This window comes from Hyperolius riggenbachi, chromosome 1 (assembly GCF_040937935.1).
Source record: "Hyperolius riggenbachi isolate aHypRig1 chromosome 1, aHypRig1.pri, whole genome shotgun sequence".
Classification (NCBI taxonomy): Eukaryota; Metazoa; Chordata; class Amphibia; order Anura; family Hyperoliidae; genus Hyperolius; species Hyperolius riggenbachi.
The window spans coordinates 332526511-332547546 of NC_090646.1; the positions used below are offsets into that span (position 1 = coordinate 332526511).

General features: G+C 41.9%; 2 protein-coding genes across 4 annotated transcripts in view; one reads left to right on the forward strand and one right to left on the reverse strand.

The window, feature by feature from the left end:
- FKBP8 (FKBP prolyl isomerase 8) overlaps window positions 1–9757 on the reverse strand; it is a 155371-nt gene extending 145614 nt beyond the window's left edge. Inside the window, exon 1 of one of the 2 annotated variants that reach the window (XM_068233904.1) lies at window positions 9567–9757. The gene's annotated coding sequence lies outside the window, so the exon portion shown is untranslated. The remainder of the gene's footprint in view (window positions 1–9566) is intronic. The other variant, XM_068233903.1, reaches the window with a different exon arrangement.
- Window positions 9758–9851: 94 nt separating this feature from the next.
- Window positions 9852–21036, forward strand: part of KXD1 (KxDL motif containing 1) — a 59687-nt gene continuing 48502 nt past the window's right edge. The window contains exons 1-2 of one of the 2 annotated variants that reach the window (XM_068233909.1): window positions 9853–10050; window positions 19265–19325. In XM_068233909.1, coding sequence (XP_068090010.1) covers window positions 19296–19325 — 30 coding nt within the window. In that variant the 5' untranslated portion in view covers window positions 9853–10050; window positions 19265–19295. Of the gene's footprint in view, window positions 10051–19264; window positions 19326–21036 lie in introns of both variants that reach the window. The other variant, XM_068233910.1, reaches the window with a different exon arrangement.

The window sequence follows — 21036 nt, forward strand, 5'->3', positions numbered from 1 at the left end:
ACAAGGGATTGATCCACCATCGTGGGATCATAACCTCTCTTTAGGAAACGCTGACGCATCTCCTGTGCTTGTATCTCAAAATCAACATTTGTTGTATTGTTCCGTTTTAACCTTAGGAATTGGCTATAAGGGATTGAGTTTTTGACATGATGTGGGTGATAGCTCTCATTATGCAAGACGGAATTCGTTGCTGTAGCTTTGCGAAACCCTTTTGTGATTAGTTTGTTCCCCACCACCTCCAAGGAAAGATCAAGAAAGGAAACCTTTTCACCTCCCCACTCTCCAGTGAACTGCATGTTCATGTCATTCTGCTGGAGGTATGTCAGGAATTCATTAAACTTCTCCCTGGTGGATCTCCAAATGACAAGCACATCATCCACATACCTGGACCATGCTCTCAGATAACACCTATAGGGGTTTCTTTCCCCATAGATGTAGATGGTTTCCCATCTAGACAGAAAAAGATTTGCGAACGTGGGAGCCACCGACGTCCCCATCGCTGTTCCCGATATCTGTCTAAACCACTCCCCTCCGAACCGAAAAGCGTTGTTTTCGAGGACGAAATTTAGACAGCGACACAAAAATTCACTCTCAAGAATGTCATAGTGTCCCGACTCGACGAGGAGGTCGAACATCGTACTGACCCCCAATCGCTGCGGTATCCTGTTGTACAGGCTTACCACGTCGATGGTTGCCAGTCGATCACCTTTATACCAACTCGTTTTCTCGACCTTTTGCAACACATGTGATGTATCTTTCAGATACGAGGGGATCTCAAGTAGGAGCGGTCTGAGAACATGGTCCAGGTACCTGGAAAGGGGCTCAGTCACTGATCCCCTCCCAGAGACGATGGGCCTGCCAGGGGGATCCACCAGGGACTTGTGTATCTTAGGGAGGAAATATATGACTGGCTTTTTTGGAAAATCTGGGAGTAGGTCATCTCCCAATTTGCGACTAAGGTAACCTGCTTGAACCCCACTTCGCAACAAGGAGCGAAGCTTATTTTGTATAGATATAGTGGGATCTGATTTCAACTTAGTATACGTTGTTGGGTCCTCAAGCTGACGTTTTGCTTCCTGCAAATATTTGTGAGTCGACATTACCACAATATTACCCCCCTTATCCGCCTTTTTTATTGTCAGATCATGACGAGCTTTTAGCCATTGTATGGCTCTCCACTCTCTAGGAGTAAGGTTCCTCTTGTCATGAGGGTACAATAACGCTTTTGTTTCCCTTAAAATCTGACATTCTTCAGTGAAATATGTACAAAAAAAAAAAAAAAAAAAAAAGGGAAATTAAATATTTTTCTGGGTTTCTTTCAAACAAGAATTACATTTACTGACAAAAATATTACTGCTTTTAAAATCCCTGATTAAGCTGAATCCAAAAATATAAGATATGTACAGTACAGGTAGCCAGATATAAGTGCCACCAGTTCAGGTAGTCAGATATAGGTGCAGCCAGTATAGGTAGCTTGGAATAGGTGCCGCCAGCCAGAACAGGTAGTCAGGAATAGATGCCCCCAGTACAGGTAGCCAGGTAAAGGTGACACTGGGGTAGGGGGGCCGACATTCTACCCCCCTTTCCACGGCCCCACTGTAGAGCTGAAGCAGAAGTGCAGTGTGTAATTAACTCACCCGATGGCTTGCTCCATGGGATGTGTCCCCGCCGGCAGCCGACTCCTCTATGGCTGCCCAATCTCTGCATGACTCGCGTAATCATGCGTCATGCAGGGAAACAGGAAGAAGTAAGGAGACTGCTGCCGGCGTGGGACACATGGCCATGGAGCGAACGATCAAGTAAGTTAATTACACACCACACTGCTGCTCCAGCTCTGCAGGGGGGCACAGGAGAGGGGGGGAGGATTGATGTCAGTCCACCTCCCAACTTCTTCTGGGGGGCGGGGGGGAATGACAAAAAAAAAAATACTAGGTACATTTTTGGCAGTTGAAGCCCTAGCCTGCCATAACGTACTAGGTACATGCTTGGCAAGTTGGCAAGCAAATGGTTAAAGATGATGTACAAGAAAGCCTGCAGTTTGCGGAAGACAAGCAGACTAAGAACATGGATTATGTGAACCATGTATGGTGCGCGATCTGAGCACTGATAAGCTGACCCCAACCCCTTCAACCTTTGCAGCAATGTTGAAAGTACTCGTATATCTATTTGCAAAAGACAACCTCTGGATATGACTGAGCACTTGCGCTCAACTTCTTTGGTTGAATATGGCGAAGCCTGTTCTGAGTGGAACTTGTCCTGTTAAACCTCTGCAAGGTCTTGGCCACTGTGCTACAGTTAAGTTTTAGGGTGCTGGAAATCTTATAGCCTCTGCCATATTTATGTAGAGAGACAATTCTTTTTGTACGATGCGCAGAGACTTCTCTGCTATGAGGTGCCATGTTTAACTTCCAGTGACTAATATGAGAATGTGTGAGAGCAATAACACAAAATCTAACACACCTGAGACCTTGTAGTAATAATAAATAACATGACCCTTGAAAGAGTAGAAGTCTAATTGGGAAGAATTTTAACTTTCTTTACTTAGGGGTATACTCACTTTTGTTGCCAAAGGTTTAGACTTTAATGGCTGCGTGTTACAGAGTTGTAAAGAGACAGCAAATTTACATTGTTATACAAGCTGGATACTGAACACTTTAAATTATATCTACATCTCATATCTTCAGTGTTGTCCCGTGATATAATAAAAAAAAAATCTACAAATATGTGAGTGGTGTACTCACTTTTGTGAGGTATTGTATATGGCTTTTATACAATGGGGGTAAGAGAACCTACAGTCAAGTTTTGATTACTATTTCCTGACCCTGAGAACACCAGGATTAATACTGAAGTCATAGGTCCATACACAAGTCATTAAAGTCCATGGAGATGATGGAGAAAGTATGTGATGGAAAAAAAAATCTAAGGCCACCTTCACAGAGGGACATTGCATTGTGTTCCCTGTGCAACAGAACAAAATAATACTGCTCATTACAGCTGTCTTGCCTCACATATAGTGAAGCATACAGTCAATGAAAAATATTCTTCCCCTTTACTGTTAACGCATGCATTTAGCATTAAGGTACTGCATGCAGTGTGTTACCATACCGCGACCTGTTGTACGGCAGCACACATGCCGCACTGTGAACATCACATATGTGATGCATTGCAGTGCGGTAAGCCGCGCTACAAAGCACCCGTTGCTATGCTGAGGCTTTTCACACCAATGTCAGTCAATAGTGTGACAGCGCTCCTCTCGTTTTGCTTCTCAGATCTGCAAAGTTCAAAAAACTCACAATAGTGCATTACTGATAAAACACAATTTTATCCTAGCAACCAGCCAAACATGAAGAGTGATATATTGTGCTTCACTCTATGTGCAAATCCAAACACCATTCCCTTTTCAATAGCTGCTCACCAGGTTCAGTCCACCTCAAATCCAGGTCGGTCTAGCTTTCAAGGTTTATAAGGCATACGACTCTCCACTGCTGTAGCTTCCAAAATACTCCAGTTTAATTCAAACTCCACATGTAAAATCAATAAAAGCAAGCATAGCGTAATCCAGTCAGAAAATTGACCACAATGGCCCTGCGCTATACATCGCATTCACGTGAAGTCAGTAGTGTTTCAAGCGTATCGGGCTCTCACACTATTGACTGATGTTCATATTGTAATTTTTTGGGGATTTGTGGTAGCGAATACTCGTGGACTTAATAAGACTTTGTTGTGTAGAAAAAAAGGCAGGCGCAGTTTACATATATCTATTATTTTTTCACACCAATATGAATTTGTGGTAAGATGCGTTACAAATTTTCAGTTTGCCAAAATTCCATTCCCCAAACACCTAATGTATGTCAACAGTGTCACTTTTTTTCAATGCATTTTGCCTTTTTTTCTGCATTTTTCAAACTGCACAGCAGGTCTTTTTTTTTTTCCCCCCGACTGCAATTTATGTTGCAATGCACGTGAAAAGCAACATAAAAAAAAATTACATTTTCGTGTAAATTGACTTTGATTTGATGTAAGTTGACTTCATTAGTATGCACAGAAAGAAAAAAGTAAATAAAAAAAAAAAAAAAACACATTAACACAAATAAGAAAAAAAAAAACAATTATCACAAAAACACATCCATAATAAGTATGCAGGAGAACAGAGGTGCCAAAAGGATAAAAGGAAGCTAAATGAGCTTAAAAACCAAATTCTTGGTAAATAGAGGAGGTAGTGGTGGACTTACCTCCTCCAAGTAGACACACAACGACTGTAGTAAACACAGTCAATATATTTTATTTATGAACTCCAAATATGCAACGCGTTTCGCAGGTTTGATCCAGCTTCATCAGGCAATAACAACGGAGCAATAGCATATGTGGTCAGTAGAAGAGCCAGGCACCTCTGTCTACACCCATAGCACCATCTAGTCTGGATGTCTAGGTATAAAATGTGGGTATAACATACCCACATCCTATGTAGATCTGATATTAAACCAGGGAAGGGAGGGAGGGAGTTGGAGGGTGGTTAAACGAGAACTATCTAACAGCTGGCATATACAGCTGGTCAAAAACAAAAAGGAAAAAAGGTATACTATAAATATAAAGCCTATAATAAAAATAAAAAAAAATAAAAAATACTATCCCTGTCATACACATATTCTGTACAAAAAAGGGGCTAATCAACATCACAAAGTGTTACAAAAACATCTAAATAATAAAATCATTGAGGCCCAGTTTTACTTCTGCTGCAAGCTTCCATATCCATCTAGCCTCTATCTGATAAAGTTTCCTATTATTGTCCCCTCTTCTAATGTTGGGATGGATCCTGTCTAAGGGCCTGTACACACTGAAAAACGCAAGCAAAATCGCAAGCGCATGCGTTTTTAAAGTGCCTGTAGTTTTAAAAACGCATGCGCTTTTGCCTGCGTTTTTTGTGCGTTTGCGTTTTTCTTGTAATTGCTGATTGGCTAAAGAATCCTTTGTTTTTTTCTAGTTTACATTTCAACAGGAATCAGGAGATTGCAGAGTCTTCTGGGATACTGACTTCTGAAAAACGCAGGCAAAAACGCAAGCGCATGCGTTTTTAATGCGTTTTTCATGCGCTGCGCTTAAAAAAGCGCAGCAGGCACTGCGATTGCGTTTTTCTAAAAACGCATCGCACCAGTGTGTACAAGTCATCACGATTTTCATTCTTTTTCAAAAGACCTTGCGTTTTTAAAAACGCATGCGTTTTTAAAAACGCAACGCAAGCGCAGCAGTGTGTACAGGCCCTAATACTGCAAATCTGATGTATTTATTACCTCCATGAGTTTCTATGAGATGTTTGGCTATCGCAGATTTTTCACCTTTTTTCCCGGTGTCATAAAGGTGTTCATATATCCTTTCTCTGATCTCTCTTTTTGTCTTGCCAATATAGAATGCATTACACTTACATATAGCCTACTGCTGTAGTACTACAATTGGCATAATGCCTAAGTTTAACTGTCGTTGTTCTGGCCTTGACCTCCACATTCTGTCCCCTGTAGATGTATTGGCAATATGGGCACCTCCCACACCCATATGTACCTCTGGTTTTACATGGTTCTCCACGGGAGCTTCCCTGATAATGACTGTTCATTATCTGGGTACCTATGGTTTTTGAGCTCCTAAATACTACCCGGGGGCATTTAGGTACCACCTTGCCCAAAGTTTTGTCTTGTCTCAGGATTGGCCAGACTTTATTCAGAGCCTGCTTTATGGTCTGATGTTCCCCACAGTATGGTGTGATCATAGATAATGAGTAGTCCTCACCAGTATGCCTATTAGTTTTTTCTTATTTCTCTTTTTTCCCCATATAGAAGGGCCTTTCTATCATGTCCCAGTGCTCTGTTATAAGTCCTCTTTAGACTTTTTTTTAGAGTACCCTCTTCAGTACCCCTGAATAGGGATACAACTGCATTCCATCGAGGGATGGCACATAGATGGAAACAAACACATATGTCTAGGGTGCAGAAACCTATTAGAAGTACACCTAACAGACCAGCACAGCAGATACAACATTCTGACATTTCTATGGCTAGTAGCTGGTCTAGTGCATCTAGTCATAGGTCTTATAGACCTGAGTATAGGCACCCGAAATCCCAATCCTACAAAAGAAAAAAAGGTATGGATAGGGCTGAGAAAGACCATGTATATAAAGATGCAGGGGCCACTTTTTTGGATTCGGAAGACACGAGGGATACAGCCCATCAAAAAAGTTATGATGGAACATTTCTACCCCAAATTAACATAGACAATGTATTTGCTGACAAGTGCACTAGGGGTAAGGCTGATGTAGATAAAAATGATATAATACAGATAATAAACCCGACTGACCAAGAGTTCTCCATAGCACAGATGAATGTCCTCAAGAGAGGGCTAAATTTTTGTCCAACCAATAAAATTGATTTTTTTTTTGCAGTTATGATCGCTTTGCAACTATTTCTCCCTAAAATATATTTGAAGTCCACCTTGGAGAAAGACAGTAGGATAGAGTACCCCGCAGGATGGAATGCTATTGACATCCAGGCGGAAAACTTGCCCTACAGTGACCTGCCCAACATTGATTATTCTAAACTTAAAATGAGGTCCAAATATTTTCCCAATATGCAGAATTGCCCCAGTATTAATATGTTCACTAAGACCGTCATGGAGGATGTCATCAAGTACTAAAAAAAAAAAATTGGACTCCGCCAAAATCTAGATGCATCTGAAAGCAGGTTACTAGAGAAATAAAAAACATGAAACATCTCACTACAAAACCATCGGACAAAGGGGGTAATTTAGTGGTTATGAGTAATGATCACTATGAAAAAAGGTGTATGAAACTGCTCCAAAATAGAGATAACTATTGCAAGATCAATGGTGATGTAACCACGCAATATAAGAAGGAACTTGATGATATCCTCTTTAAGGCGAAGTGGGACTGACTTATCAATGAGAAAACAATGAGGTTTCTTACTGTAGAACATCCATGTACCCCTACCTTCTGTTGTACGCCTAAAGTGCATAAATCTATCAGTGACCCTCCGGGACGCCCAATTGGGGCAGGGCTCGGTTCCCTCACAGAAAATGTTAGTAAATTAATCGATATTCACCTTATGCCTCAGGTCATAAGTTTACCATCTTACATTAGAGATCGTTCTCACCTACCCACTGTTCTGGACGAAATACACGTGCCAGATAACAGCCTGCTGGTATCATTAGACGTAGAGGCGCTCTACAGTAGTATACCGCATGACAAAGGAATCCAAGTAGTCCAAAGATTCCTTAATAAGATGGGTATGGAACATAGGGAACTAAACACATTGACTGTGGATTTTTTTATTTTCTGTTGACCCATAATGTATTTGTGTTCGGGGGAGCCCATTACCTCCAGGTGCAGGGAGCGGCGTTGGGGATGACTTGTGCCTCGTCGTACGCTAACCTGTACCTGGGGGGATGGGAAGAAGACATTTTTTGCGGAGGATGGATTTGACTTCATGCACCTGATCTCCACATGGCACAGATTTTTAGATGATGTGTTCCTCATATGGGAGGGTACAGAACAAGAACTTCATGATTTTGTTAGTTGGCTGAACATCAATGAGTGGAACATAAAGTTTACTTACACCTATAGCCAAACAGAATTGGAATTTCGGGACCTAAAGATCCTGAAACAAGGGGATGGCACTTTGGCCACTAAATTATACCGGAAACCCACTGCTACCAACTCTATTCTGAGGGCTGAAAGGGCACACCCTATTAACACCATTAAAAGTATTCCTTACTCTCAATATTTGAGGGTAAGAAGAAAGCAGTCGTTGGCCGTGAAACACGAGCCAGGCAGTCTTTATGTGATTTGAAAATCCAAAACTGAGTCCGCATGTTTGTCCTTACACACATACATACATATTATATTATATAGTGTACTAGCTTTAAAGCTTGTTAGAATAACGGTCCAAGCAAGACAGCCACTGGCCTCTTGGCAGGCCTCAGAGGCGGCAAGTGCGGCAATCACCCCAGGCCCTGCACCTGAAGGGGGCCCCATGGTCATGCCTACTGTTCTCACACCAAGAGCCCCATTCTTCCTGGTCGGATCACGCTCAGGCCCTTACCCGCTTGCACTAGCGTCCTAGATTGCGCACGGGAGCGGTATGCACATTGACGTCACACGCAGAGCACTCTTGGCCGCGGGCGAGCAAGATACAGCCAACCCAGCACCAACCACTGTGAGTCTGCGTCTATTAACGTCTCACAGGACTTACAGCATCATATTTTGGAGTTTGGTATACAGGTAAAGACTCTACAATACCACCAGCAGAATATATTGTAAACCATTATGGAAAGAACAGGAGTTAGGCCAGCAGACACAACACATATCACCCTGTCCCAGCATTTTGGTGGTGGTGCAGAAATGGGCTACAGAAGTCTAGCGGTTTGTGTTCTGAACAGTAGTAATTCATTTACGAATACACAAATCTTCCTATTTTGTTTTACGCACCTTATATTTTGCACCAACCTCCTTTTTATTGCTTAGGTTTTTGTCTTCAACCTGCTTTACTGTACTATGCAGTTTGCATTTTTGTAATTCATTTCTGCACTGACATAAAGCTTGCCAAATGTCAAATTAAGGTTACATGCAAGAGCATCAGCCTGAAGGGCCCAGGGGCTTTTAGGTCAGTCAGTGGAGCCTAAACTGAAGACGAAGGGGGCTCAGGTTTGTGGATGGATACAAACATTTGCATCTCTATCCACACACAGCCCCCAGCCAACCTTGTACTCATCCCCAGCACCCCATTCAGCCTAGCACCCTTCTCCAGCCAGTCTGGTAAACATCCCTAGCTTCTCAGCCAGCTTGTACCTATCCCAAGGTTCCCAGCCAGCCTAGCACCAATCCCCAGCCACTGTGCACTGGTGGCCCCTGGCAGTGCATCTGCTGGACAGACATGCATACAACGCCTGACATGACACAGGTGGATGCAGCTACCCTATCATTTTATTAAGTAGAACATTTCAAAGGGTACTTGAGATGGTGATGCCCACAATAGAGGTACCACACCAACACACATTAATAAAGGGGTACATGATATTACAATGTTGATTATCATTGTACTAGCACACGCACTGTGCTCAATAATTGCAGACAGTGGACTCAGAAATACAATAGTGGAAGCACAATGTTCAGGAACTTTTACGCATTTAATGATGCATAAGTTTATTTGAATATGAATTATTTATGGTAAAAACATTGCAGTTTTTGTAAAACAAACCAAGCAAGTACCTGCTGTATTATTTCACAGTTCTCCTTTTCTTCATGGTGATTGAATCCATAATAGGCTGGCAAATGAGTAAGGAAGCATAGCTTCAGCTGATAAGATTAACCTCCCCCTTTAACACCCAAAGGGGAGCACTTCAAGGTGTCTGGGTATGAGGAGGCAGCTATCAGTTTATGAAAATCTGACTTTGAAAAAGTGACATTTATGTAACAAAACTTTATATGCTTTTTATGCATTTCATTTTCTATAGTGCATACATGTGACATATAAAGCTTCCCCCACAGACCTATTAATTGCTCTCACCCAGAAAAGAAATGAATTAGGAGACAGCCGGTCCTGCTCCGATCTCCTGGGGCTTGGTGGCTGTGACCAGGTAATTCGCCCTTCTTTCTGCTACGAGCGGTCTGCGGGTTGTTGGTTATCAGGCAGGACTGCCCGGGCATGCGTATTCCCCGTTTGTCAAAAGCGTCTCACGCATGCGTGTTGGTTTCCCTGGAAAAGCTGTCACCGACGTACAATTTACGCATGCTCAGAACGTAGTGGACGCACAAGATGACGGCAGAAGGACATAGTGCGCATGAGTTGGCACCAGCTGATCAACAGCTGTTCTAGCGACAGCGATGCGCATGCGTGAGAAACTAGTGACGTACGGGGAACATAACACCGGCCACGCTACTACTAGCAGCAGAGGGAAATAGGGAGAACGCACCGAACAGCTCGACAGCGACCAACCAGTCTTACCAGGTTGGAGGAGGACCAGCTGTCTCCCAATTCACCTCTATTCTGGGTAAGAGCAATCAATCGGTTTATGGCAGAGAAGTCATCAGTAGGGCTAGTATATGCCTGATCACAGGCCAGCTACTTACTGCTCCTAGCTTTCAGCTTGCGGTTTTGAATAACTTCAGACAGTGAGGACAAACCTAGGGTCCATTCATTTCCAACAAAACAATCCTGAGATAAATATTCATTGTTTTTTGAGTCCAGTGAAGAGACTAGGGCTTGTGGAGATTAAAGGGAACCTGAAGTGAGCAGAATATGGAGGCTGACATTTATTTCCGTGTAAACACTACCAGTTGCCTGTCAGTCCTGCTGATCTATTGGCTGCAGTAGTGTCTTAATAATACCAGAAACAAGCATGCAGCCAAATTTGTCAGATCTGACAATAATGTCAGAAGCTTCTGATCTGCTGCATGCTTGTTCCGGGTCTATGGCTAACAGTATTAGAGGCAGAGGATCAGCAGCACAGCCAGGCAACTGGTATTATTTAAATGTAAATAAATATGGCAGTCTCCATATACCTCTTGCTTCAGGTTCCTTTTAAGTATTAGGACTATGTTGATTTAAAGACCTGTAGGGTATTTGAAATTGATGGGCTTATGTTTTGATTGACGAGCTTGTATCAAAGGTTTAGCTCTCCAAGGTAATATGTGGAAATGGAGCTCATACAGTGCTGCTAGTCTACTTTAGGTTGGCCAAATAGTGTGCGTGTAGTTTACAACGAGTACATTTGAAATCGGTGCCGGTAGACTAGGGCGCAGGATACAGCGGTACATAGCTGATCCTGCTTCTGCACAAGTCCGGGCCGATTTAATTACTATTCCCCCTCCAAGCCGACATGGATAGTGGGGGAATGAAATAATTCGGCTTCCAGTGATTGCTGGAGGCCGAATAATTGTTTTAGCAACCTCGGCTCCGTCGTCTGACGGAGCCGACGTTACTCACTAAGCGCTTCAATAGGAATGATTCCTATTGAAGTCTATGGAGGCGCAGGCTGCGCCCAAATCTAGCAGCGCTGAAAAGCACTGCTCCGTTTACAATAACCTGTCTGAAACCTAAAGTTTTAGAAGTTGCTGTTTACATTATAGCATTTCCCCATGAGGTTTCCTGCTTGGTCAACAGCAAATTAGAAAGGTTTGCACACCTAGTGCATGATATGCACAAAAGATAAGAACAATCATGAACTGAGCAACGTGGGTGCTGGGCTGGTAAACCGGACCACAGTCCTACAAGAACCTCAAAAATATAATAAAATACCCGCACACCAAGCTTTTGAGTAAGCAATTATTTGTATTATGAAAAAAGAGGGATATCACAAATCACATAAATGGTAGCAATCAACAAACATCATGGGCTAACATCATGAGCTAAAAATGTACATTGGACAATACAACATCAGTGAATAACATTAACAGGTTCACATAGATATTTTGGCTAGATAAGAGAAAGTCCATACACTCTGCCAATGCATGAGTGTTTTGTGCAAAAATGAGCAACTAAGCATAGCCAAAAATACAGATTGTGAAGACAAATGAACCTCTGAGCAGATAGTTCCAGAGTCCCTGACAGCGCTGTCTCGGAGTACCTTTTTCAAAGGGCACTAGAGGATCCTTTCAGGCTGCTGCTCATTTTTGCACAAAACACTCATGCATTGGCAGAGTGTATGGACTTTCTCTTATCTAGCCAAAATATCTATGTGAACCTGTTAATGTTATTCACTGATGTTGTATTGTCCAATGTACATTTTTAGCTCATGATGTTAGCCCATGATGTTTGTTGATTGCTACCATTTATGTGATTTGTGATATCCCTCTTTTTTCATAATACAAATAATTGCTTACTCAAAAGCTTGGTGTGCAGGTATTTTATTATATTTTTGAGGTTTCCTGCTTGGTCCCCTGAAGTAGACTACTAGCACCTAGTAATTTTTCCTAGGGACAACTATTTGTAGTTGGTGTTCCATGGCCAGTCTACCATCTAGGACAATGCACATTCTTTGTGATATTTCATAAAATCTGGAATCCTGAAATGCCCTTTAGTCTTTGGAAAGAAAAGATATGTTCTTCTAAGTCTGGGTTTGAACTTTGAGAACTAGTATAGCTGAGGTTACCCAGTAGGAAACCTTATATGGAACAGCACTCCAATTGCTGTAAATAATGTTTCACAATGTTTAAGACAGGATCAACTTACAATCTCCCAGAATTGAACCTTTTTCTAAGTAGGGGACCACCTGTACCCGATACCCAAGGTGACATGATGAGATAGACGTGTGTATGTACAGTGCCTAGCACACAAATAACTATGCTTTGTTCCTTTTTTTCTTTATCTGCCTGAAAGAGTAAATCCGGTATGTGTCAGTTCCTGTCTGAGTCAGGACTGGGTCAGAATACAGTGTAACTGTCACTGATGAGAAATTACAACCATAAAACACTTTCCTAGCAGAAAATGGCTTCTGAGAGCAGGAAAGCGATATAAAAAGGGTCAATCGTTCATAGATTTTAGCTCTGACATACTTCAATGAACGTGTCATTGAGCAAAAACAATAAAACAGTAAAAACTTAAAAAGTAGATTTAAATATACAATAAAACTATGGAATATCTTAAAAAGTCACTTTTTAGGAGAAGGAGGATAGTACAATTGTTTATTTCATTAGTTTATTTTCACCTTTGGTGTCCTTTAATGAATGAGCAAAGTATGACTTTAATTCCTCCTAGGTAGTAATCGATATCGATATTGTGGTGTAGATCTCTTAATTATTTTTGTAATCAAGATCAGTGCAGATGAAACAAAGGAGAAATTCGGCAAATGTTAGGATCTTTATTTTCAATTTGGCTTTGGGTAAAATGTTTAAGGGGAGAATTATAACCTTTAGGCTGCTTCCACACAGGGACGTTACAGGCGCACGTTAGTGCAGCCTGTAACGCTCCGCCAACGCACAGCAATGTAACACAAGTGGGCTGTTCACACTGCCCACGTTGCGTTACATGTAACGCTGCACGTTCTTCAGAAAGTGCAGCATACTATAGCGTTACAGCGGCTTAAGCCGCGTTAGACTGTTTGCACATGCGCAGTAATGTTGGGGAGGAGCGGAGAGCGGCCAGGCACATGGCTAATTAATATTCACTGCACGTTGTGACGTGCAGTGTTTACTTCCTGGTGCGGCCGCTCTGTGCGGCTATTGGCCGGCGGGACCACGTGATGCCGCATGCGTCCAAGAGTACGCATCACGGACGCCAGAGTGAGCAGCACAACGCGGCTCACTCTGATGTCCACATCGAAGAGCACCAGGCGTCGCGTTAGGTGCACGTTATGCGACCTTAACGTGGCACCTAACGCAACATCTTAGTGTGCAAGTAGCCTTATGTCTATGCCCTTTATTCAATTCACCCTTTCTCCTAAGTTTTCTCTTGGGGGATATTTGCACACCTTATCTGTAAAAAGCCTTTTAAAAACAGGTACTTACCTAAAAAAGAGGGAAGCCTCAGGAACCTATTGAGGTTTACCTAGTGGTCTTTTTTCCCCTGTTGCTGAGCGTGGCTACTGCGCATGTGCGGTAGCGCTCTAGCTTACAGTTCGCACCCATGATTACGGAAGAGGAGCCCGTGCGGCCAGCACAAGGAGGGGGTCTGCGCTCATCATCAGGGGCCCTGCAGACCACCGAGCGGAGCCTCAAAAAGATCCTGATGCTTCCCTCTCTGCATTCATACCATATAAGCATCAGCACTCCCATGTGACAAAAGGCTACAGGCAAAGTACAATCAGAGAAATGGTTATAGTGAAAAGGACCTGCATATAAACTCTGCACCACCAAGAATTATATGAAATAACAAGCTTTTACTGAACAATAGAAACATTCATTACATAAAAACATCTAAAAAGAGGTAAAAAACACTGAACAACACGAGTATAGACACATGGTAAAGCCTCACCTTCTGATCTATAAGAAATATCCTGCGCTTCAAAAGACCCAAAACGCGGCTCAAAAATGAGCCCCAAGTTTAAGTAGAGCTACTGACGAAGTGGTCATGTGGACCACGCCACGCGTGGAGCGTTCTTGTGCCTCCCTCTGCCTGCTTTTACCGCTGCTATGTTTATTCATTGCTCTGACCCTGGGCTGGTTTACAGTTGCTTGCAAAAGTATTCGGCCCCCTTGAAGTTTTCCACATTACTGCCACAAACATGAATCAATTGTATTGAATCAATTGTATCTGCGCAAACGTATGAATGGACACAGGCACACTATTAAAGATGCCAAATCTGGACTCCCAGTTGCTACACACTTTCGGTCCAACGGACACAGCATGGATGATCTTCGTGTCACTGCCCTGAAGGGTGGCTTCAAAACGTCAAATGATCGTTGAATAGCAGAAACAAAATTGATAAATTGGTTCAAAGCTGTGCAGAACGGTTTGAATAAGGACAACAACTTTCTATATTGGTATGAGACTGATGATATTTGAACTTTTAACAGCCATTATATCTGAACTTGTGAACTAAGAATTTACGATACCTCTGTGTCAGTCCAACTCCCAGGTATGTGAGCAGGGCGTAAACAAGGATCCTGATCTTAGCTTACAACCTCTAACCCCAGGTCGATGGTCTGTGTGAATTAAGGCATCCTAATGACATGTACTTATGCTTGAAAAAATATCTGTTTTCCCTTTTGATGTTGCATGTATATAAGCTGTCTGTACCACCAGTTTGCAAACTAACAGGATATAAGCCAGACGAAGGCTGCAAGGCCGAAAGCTTGCTTATTATTTTTATTCATTTTTAGTTAGCCAATAAATGGTATCATCCTGATATAAAACTTCTTGCAATCGTATTGAAATTCCACGTGAAAGACCAATACAAAGTGGTGTACACGTGAGAAGTGGAATGAAAATCATACATGATTCCAAACATTTTTACAAATAAATAACTGCAAAGTGGGGTGTGCATAATTATTCAGCCCCCTTTGATCTGAGTGCAGTCAGTTGCCTATAGACATTGCCTGATGAGTGATAATGACTAAATAGAGTGCACCTGTGTGTAATCTAATGTCAGTACAAATACAGCTGCTCTGTGACTGCCTCAGAGGTTGTCTAAGAGAATATTGGGAGCAACAACACCATGAAGTCCAAAGAACACACCAGACAGGTCAGGGATAAAGTTATTGAGAAATTTAAAGCAGGCTTAGGCTACAAAAAGATTTCAAAAGCCTTGAACAGCCCACGGAGCACTGTTCAAGCGATCATTCAGAAATGGAAGGAGTATGGCACAACTGTGAACGTACCAATACAAGGCCGTCCACCTAAACTCACAACCCGAATAAGGAGAGCGCTGATCAGAAATGCAGTCAAGAGGCCCATGGTAACTCTGGACGAGCTGCAGAGACCTACAGCTCAGGTGGGGGAATCTGTCTATAGGACAACTATTAGTCATGCACTGCATAAAGTTGGCCTTTATGGAAGAATGGCAAGAAGAAAGCCATTGTTAACAGAAAAGCATAAGAAGTCCCGTTTGCAGTTTGCCACAAGCCATGTGAGGGACACAGCAAATATGTGGAAGAAGGTGCTCTGGTCAGATGAGACCAAACCAGAACTTTTTGGCCAAAATGCAAACCGCTATGGGCTCTATTCTCAAACAGCCCAAATCACCGCAAAATATTACCGCAAAATTACCGCCAGCGGTAAACTCCGCATTTTTTCTACATTCACTAATATTTTCCGCATGTTTTCCGCATGCGGGAAAAAAGATGCGGTAACAGCCATTATTCATGCGGAAATCATGCGGTAAAAAGGTTGCATGAAAAAGTTTTTACAAAAAAAAAATGTTAAGTCCAGCAAGCACAGCCCATAAACCTCCAGACTTCATTAACCTCCTTAGCGGTAACCCCGTGTGTGACACGGGGTAAGCCGCCGGAGGGTGCCGCTCAGGCCCTGCTGGGCCGATTTTAAATAATTTTTTTTTTTGCTGGACGCAGCTAGCACTTTGCTAGCTGCGCCAGCACCCCGATCGCCGCCGCCGCGCGCCCGATCGCCGCTATCCGGTGCGGCGCGCGCCCCCCCCCCCCCAGACCCCTGCGCTGCCTGGCCAATCAGTGCCAGGCAGCGCCAAGGGGTGGATCGGGTCTCCCAATGACGTCATCCCGCCCCGTCGCCATGGCGACGGGGGAAGCCCTCCAGGAAATCCCGTTCTTTGAACGGGATTTCCTGATCGCCTATCGCCGGAGGCTATCATGTAGCGAGCCCTGGGCTCGCTACATGATTTAAAAAAAAAAAAAAAAACTGCTGCGCTGCCCCCTGGCGGTATTTTTCATACCGCCAAGGGGGTTAAAGTCAATGGGATGCGGAATATATCACCTACTTCTTGTAGGTGATTAAAAAATCGGTAAATAACGACGAAATGATGCGCCTGAACATTTTTGAGAATTGATTTTTTTTTTTATTGCGGTAAATACCGACTTTTCCCGCACTTTTTCCGCATGCGGAAAAAACATGCGGAACATTTTGAGAATGTCAACTTGACAGTGTTTTGGTCGCAAACTTCCCGCATGTACTTTACCGCATGCGGGAAGTCTTTGAGAATAGAGCCCTATGTGTGGCGGAAAACTGACACTGCACATCACTCTGAACACACCATTCCCACTGTCAAATATGGTGTTGACAGCATCATGCTTTGCGGATGCTTCTCTTCTGCAAGGACAGGGAAGCTGGTCAGAGTTGATGGGAAGATGGATGGAGCCAAATACAGGGAAATCTTTGAAGAAAACCTCTTGAAGTCTGCAAAAGACTTGAGACTAGGGCGGAGGTTCACCTTCCAACAGGACAATGACCCTAAACATAAAGCCAGGTCAACAATGGAATGGTTTAAAACAAAACCTATCCATTTGTTAGAATGGCCCAGTCAAAGTCCAGATCTAAATCCAATCGAGAATCTGTGGCAAGATCTGAAAACTGCTGTTCACAAACGCTGTTCATCTAATCTGACTGAGCTGGAGCTGTTTTGCAAAGAAGAATGGGCAAGGATTTCAGTCTCTAGATGTGCAAAGCTGGTAGAGACATACCCTAAAAGACTGGCAGCTGTAATTGCAGCAAAAGGTGGTTCTACAATGTATTGACTCAGGGGGCTGAATAATTACGCACACCCCACTTTGCAGTTATTTATTTGTAAAAAATGTTTGGAATCATGTATGATTTTCGTTCCACTTCTCACGTGTACACCACTTTGTATTGGTCTTTCACGTGGAATTTCAATACAATTGATTCATGTTTGTAGCAGTAATGTGACAAAATGTGGAAAACTTCAAGGGGGCCAAATACTTTTGCAAGCCACTGTAGTATGCTACTCTTCTTTATTAATTACTGTGTGACTTCTCATCATACATCACTTGCCACTTTATTAATTTATATATGATCTGTCTGAGCATATTTATTCATTCCCTATCGGGTCCTTGCACTGTATTTGATCACTATCACTGTTTCACAATAGGCATTTATTCACCTTGTCCGACCCGGGTCGATCTCTACTCAAACTCGGGGCTCGGATCTTTTACAGCGCAGGATATTTCTTATAGATCAGAAGGGGAAGTCTTTTACCTATGGCATTATCATGTGTCTATATTGGTGTTATTCAGTGGTTTTTACTTCTTTTTAGATGCTTTTATGTAATGAATGTTTCTATTGTTCAATAAAAGCTTGTTATTTCATATAATTCTTGGTGGTGCAGAGTTTACGTGCAGGTCCTTTTCTCTATAACAATTTCTCTGATGCTTCCCTTTCAGAGCATTCATTGGAACCCAAGTTTCAGCTTGTGTTCTCTTTAAGCCACCAGCAAGCAAGAAAATACTCTGCTTTTTGGCAGTACTTTTTTACCTACTTCTTGGTACTTTTTTTAAAATGTATTTTAAACAGAAGATTAATTATCTCCTAGAAGAAAACTTAGGGGAAAAAGTGAATTGAATAAAGGCCAATATGTGTTAACTATCCTTCTTGATAGTTCTATGTATGCTACCCAATCAGAGGCCCTCTCTCCGTCCATCGACAAGAGAAGGCCTTCGTATTACCCGATATGAGTCTGATGAATCCAGTTAAGCTACAGACAATGCAATTTAAGTATTTAACATCCAGGAATAAAACCAACATGGTCTAAGTGATCACAGGGATGATCTGCAGTAGTCTGAGTAATTTCATAGACCTCTTAACTTCCGTGTTCAAAAGTGATAAAGGCTGCTACAAAGATTATGATTTTTGTACCAGTCTGTTCTTTAATGTATGCATCCATCAGATCATAGAGTACCAGTTCACCCTCCTCTAACCTCCACTGATATCTGCACAACATTTTCATGTTCTGCCTGTCTCTGTTTGGGTTCTCTCAGCGATATCTGGTATTCTCGCATCACAAAAACATGAAACCTGTTTGTAGCTTGTTTTCTCATGTTCCACTGTGACAAACAGTTAGTGACATTTGATGTACTAAAGCCCTGTAGAAAATGTCTGTGCATTATACACCAGTAATATTAAACTCGCTGACAGGTGAAATGAACAATCTTACTTTTCTCATATTGTTAACATGTGCTTTCAAATGAGCTTTAGTGCTGTGGCAGTCAGATGACACAGAGGAGAGATCAAATTACAACGTGTGATTAGACACAGATGAGGAGGGATTAGACAGGCTAAAATCTCTAAATGCATACAGGGTGCATTTCTATATGTTTTCCTTCTGTCCTGTGCAGTTCAGGTCCACTTTAAGGCCATACACTCATCAATATTTCTGTTAAATGCCGGATAGATTCAGTTACACAGAGCCAAAAGATCTGGAACTGCTGAAAAACTTAAAACCTAACTCCACAAGCGCAGTGTCCTCCTTGGGTGGAAAGAGCTTTTGCCTCTGTAACCTAGATTTGTAACGCAGCTACCTGGTCCTCTCTTACAACATTCATAAAACATGAAGACCTTATTAAGTAAAGACCTTGCTTTTGGCTAAACGGTATTATCAGCTGTGTGCCTTGAGTGGGGGTAATTGGTAACATTTCCTATAACCTGTTGTGAAAGACAAATGGAAGTTTATTATAATTCTTGTGGGTAATGGGATTTTCATGTATTCCTCCACGACGGGCCTAAATACCAATCCTGTTGGTAAGTTCTGCCTATGTGTATCTTTAAAAGTGATATGTAATGCACTGAGGATGAAGAGAAAAGGTGGTCCCATTTTAAGAGTTTGTGTTTCATGTACATTTTAGGTGAAGGGAGCAATCTCTCCTGTGCACGGTCATGGATGACTACATGGAAATCCCATTACCGGTAAGAGTAATTATGAACTTCCCATTTAACAGTACTGAGCATTGCTTTGAGAGCATCAATAAAAGGAGGAAGAATGAACAGCAGACTGACAGCTTAGTGATTCCGCTAGTGTGGTCAGAACAGAAGGTGAAGAGGGAACCACAAAAATGATCTTCCAAAAAGCAGACAGATCTTAAAGTGAACCTCCATACTAAAAATCTTCTCAGCAGCACTGAAAAGGCTTGGTGTTTCTTTTAGTGATGGTTGAGTAGATGTAAATAACTTCAAGTTGATGCAAATGTGTTCACATTTTATACAAATGTATGCAGCTTGGAAACGAACCAATCGAATTTTACCTCAGCAGGATTTGATTGGTTCATTTTCAAGCTGCATAAATTTGCATCAACTCAATGTTATTTGCATCTACTTGCCCACCACTAGTTTCATTAACAGTTTCACAGCATCAGAACTTTGTTTTTCTTACCAAAGCCTTATTTTTAGTTGTACAGAAGCTAAGCTCCGCCCCATCAAAGAAAACTACCCGAGCATTTTTCTCCTGATGCTGTGCAAAGCATGATGGGATTTCTGATGTTGTTCTCATTGATTAGCAACTGGGAGGGGTGATCAGAACACAGGACAGTTGGAACTGTCTCATGCTCCCTGTCATCTCCTTTCAACCAAAAAGATGGCTGCACTTATGAAATCACAAACAGTTGCCTGTTCTTTTAAAACAGGGTGGGTAAGAGATTATATTACACATCTATTTTAATTAGCATAACTAATGTAACTTAATGACAGTATATTTGTTTAGGCTAAAGTTCCTTTTTAAAGAGGCCTCTATGTTCTTCACAGCAGTCATAGACTATCTGAAAGAAAACACAAGCAGGAGGCAGAGGAGTAGAAACTCTTGTGTACAAACCCCTCCCTACCTCAACCCCTTGCTCCATTTATAGACAAAGGAGGTAAAGCCAGAGTACCAGCAAGATTAAAATTTAAAGCTTGTGGAATGGGGAAAACTGGAGATCGGACAAGCATTGACTCTGCTCCTTCTCCACTGCAATTAAGCACTATAGAAGTCAGCCGTGGTACACCCATCGTCAACGGTACCATTGAATGCCACATCGACAACAAAAGCCTTACCACTTACAAAGCACACAATAAGTGTCCAATCCCTATCCTTACTCCTACCAGGGAGAAGAGGGCACCAAATATCACAGTATGCTGCAAAATCCCCAGCCAACCCATTTATTATACATCTGCATTCTCTGAAAGACCTCCATGTCAAGTTTCCTAGTTTTTTTTGTTGTTTTTTTTTACAAGTATTTGCATATATAAATATGTTTTGCTACATAACAGGTTGGTTAATTGATACCCAAAGGGATTGATCATTTTTATTTTGAGTCAGTTAATCTTACATGCAGATCATCTCTCTGACAAAGATCATGCATTGTTGCTATAATTACAAATATTTTTAACAGTAAATTCTGTTTTCTTTTTTGTTAAACCTGAAATCATCAACAGTGTATGCCAATTACTTTTGACATTTTGAACTTCTACCATATCAGAGAAAGTTATTGCTTCTCTTCCTGTTGATGAGGCACCAGAAAAATTGTCCACTACTGTACATATTATAGATAATGTCCATAATTATTTTTTTTACAACCTTTAAGGCCCTTTTATTATTCTTATTCTTATTATTTATTGTATTTATAAAGCGCCAACATATTACGCA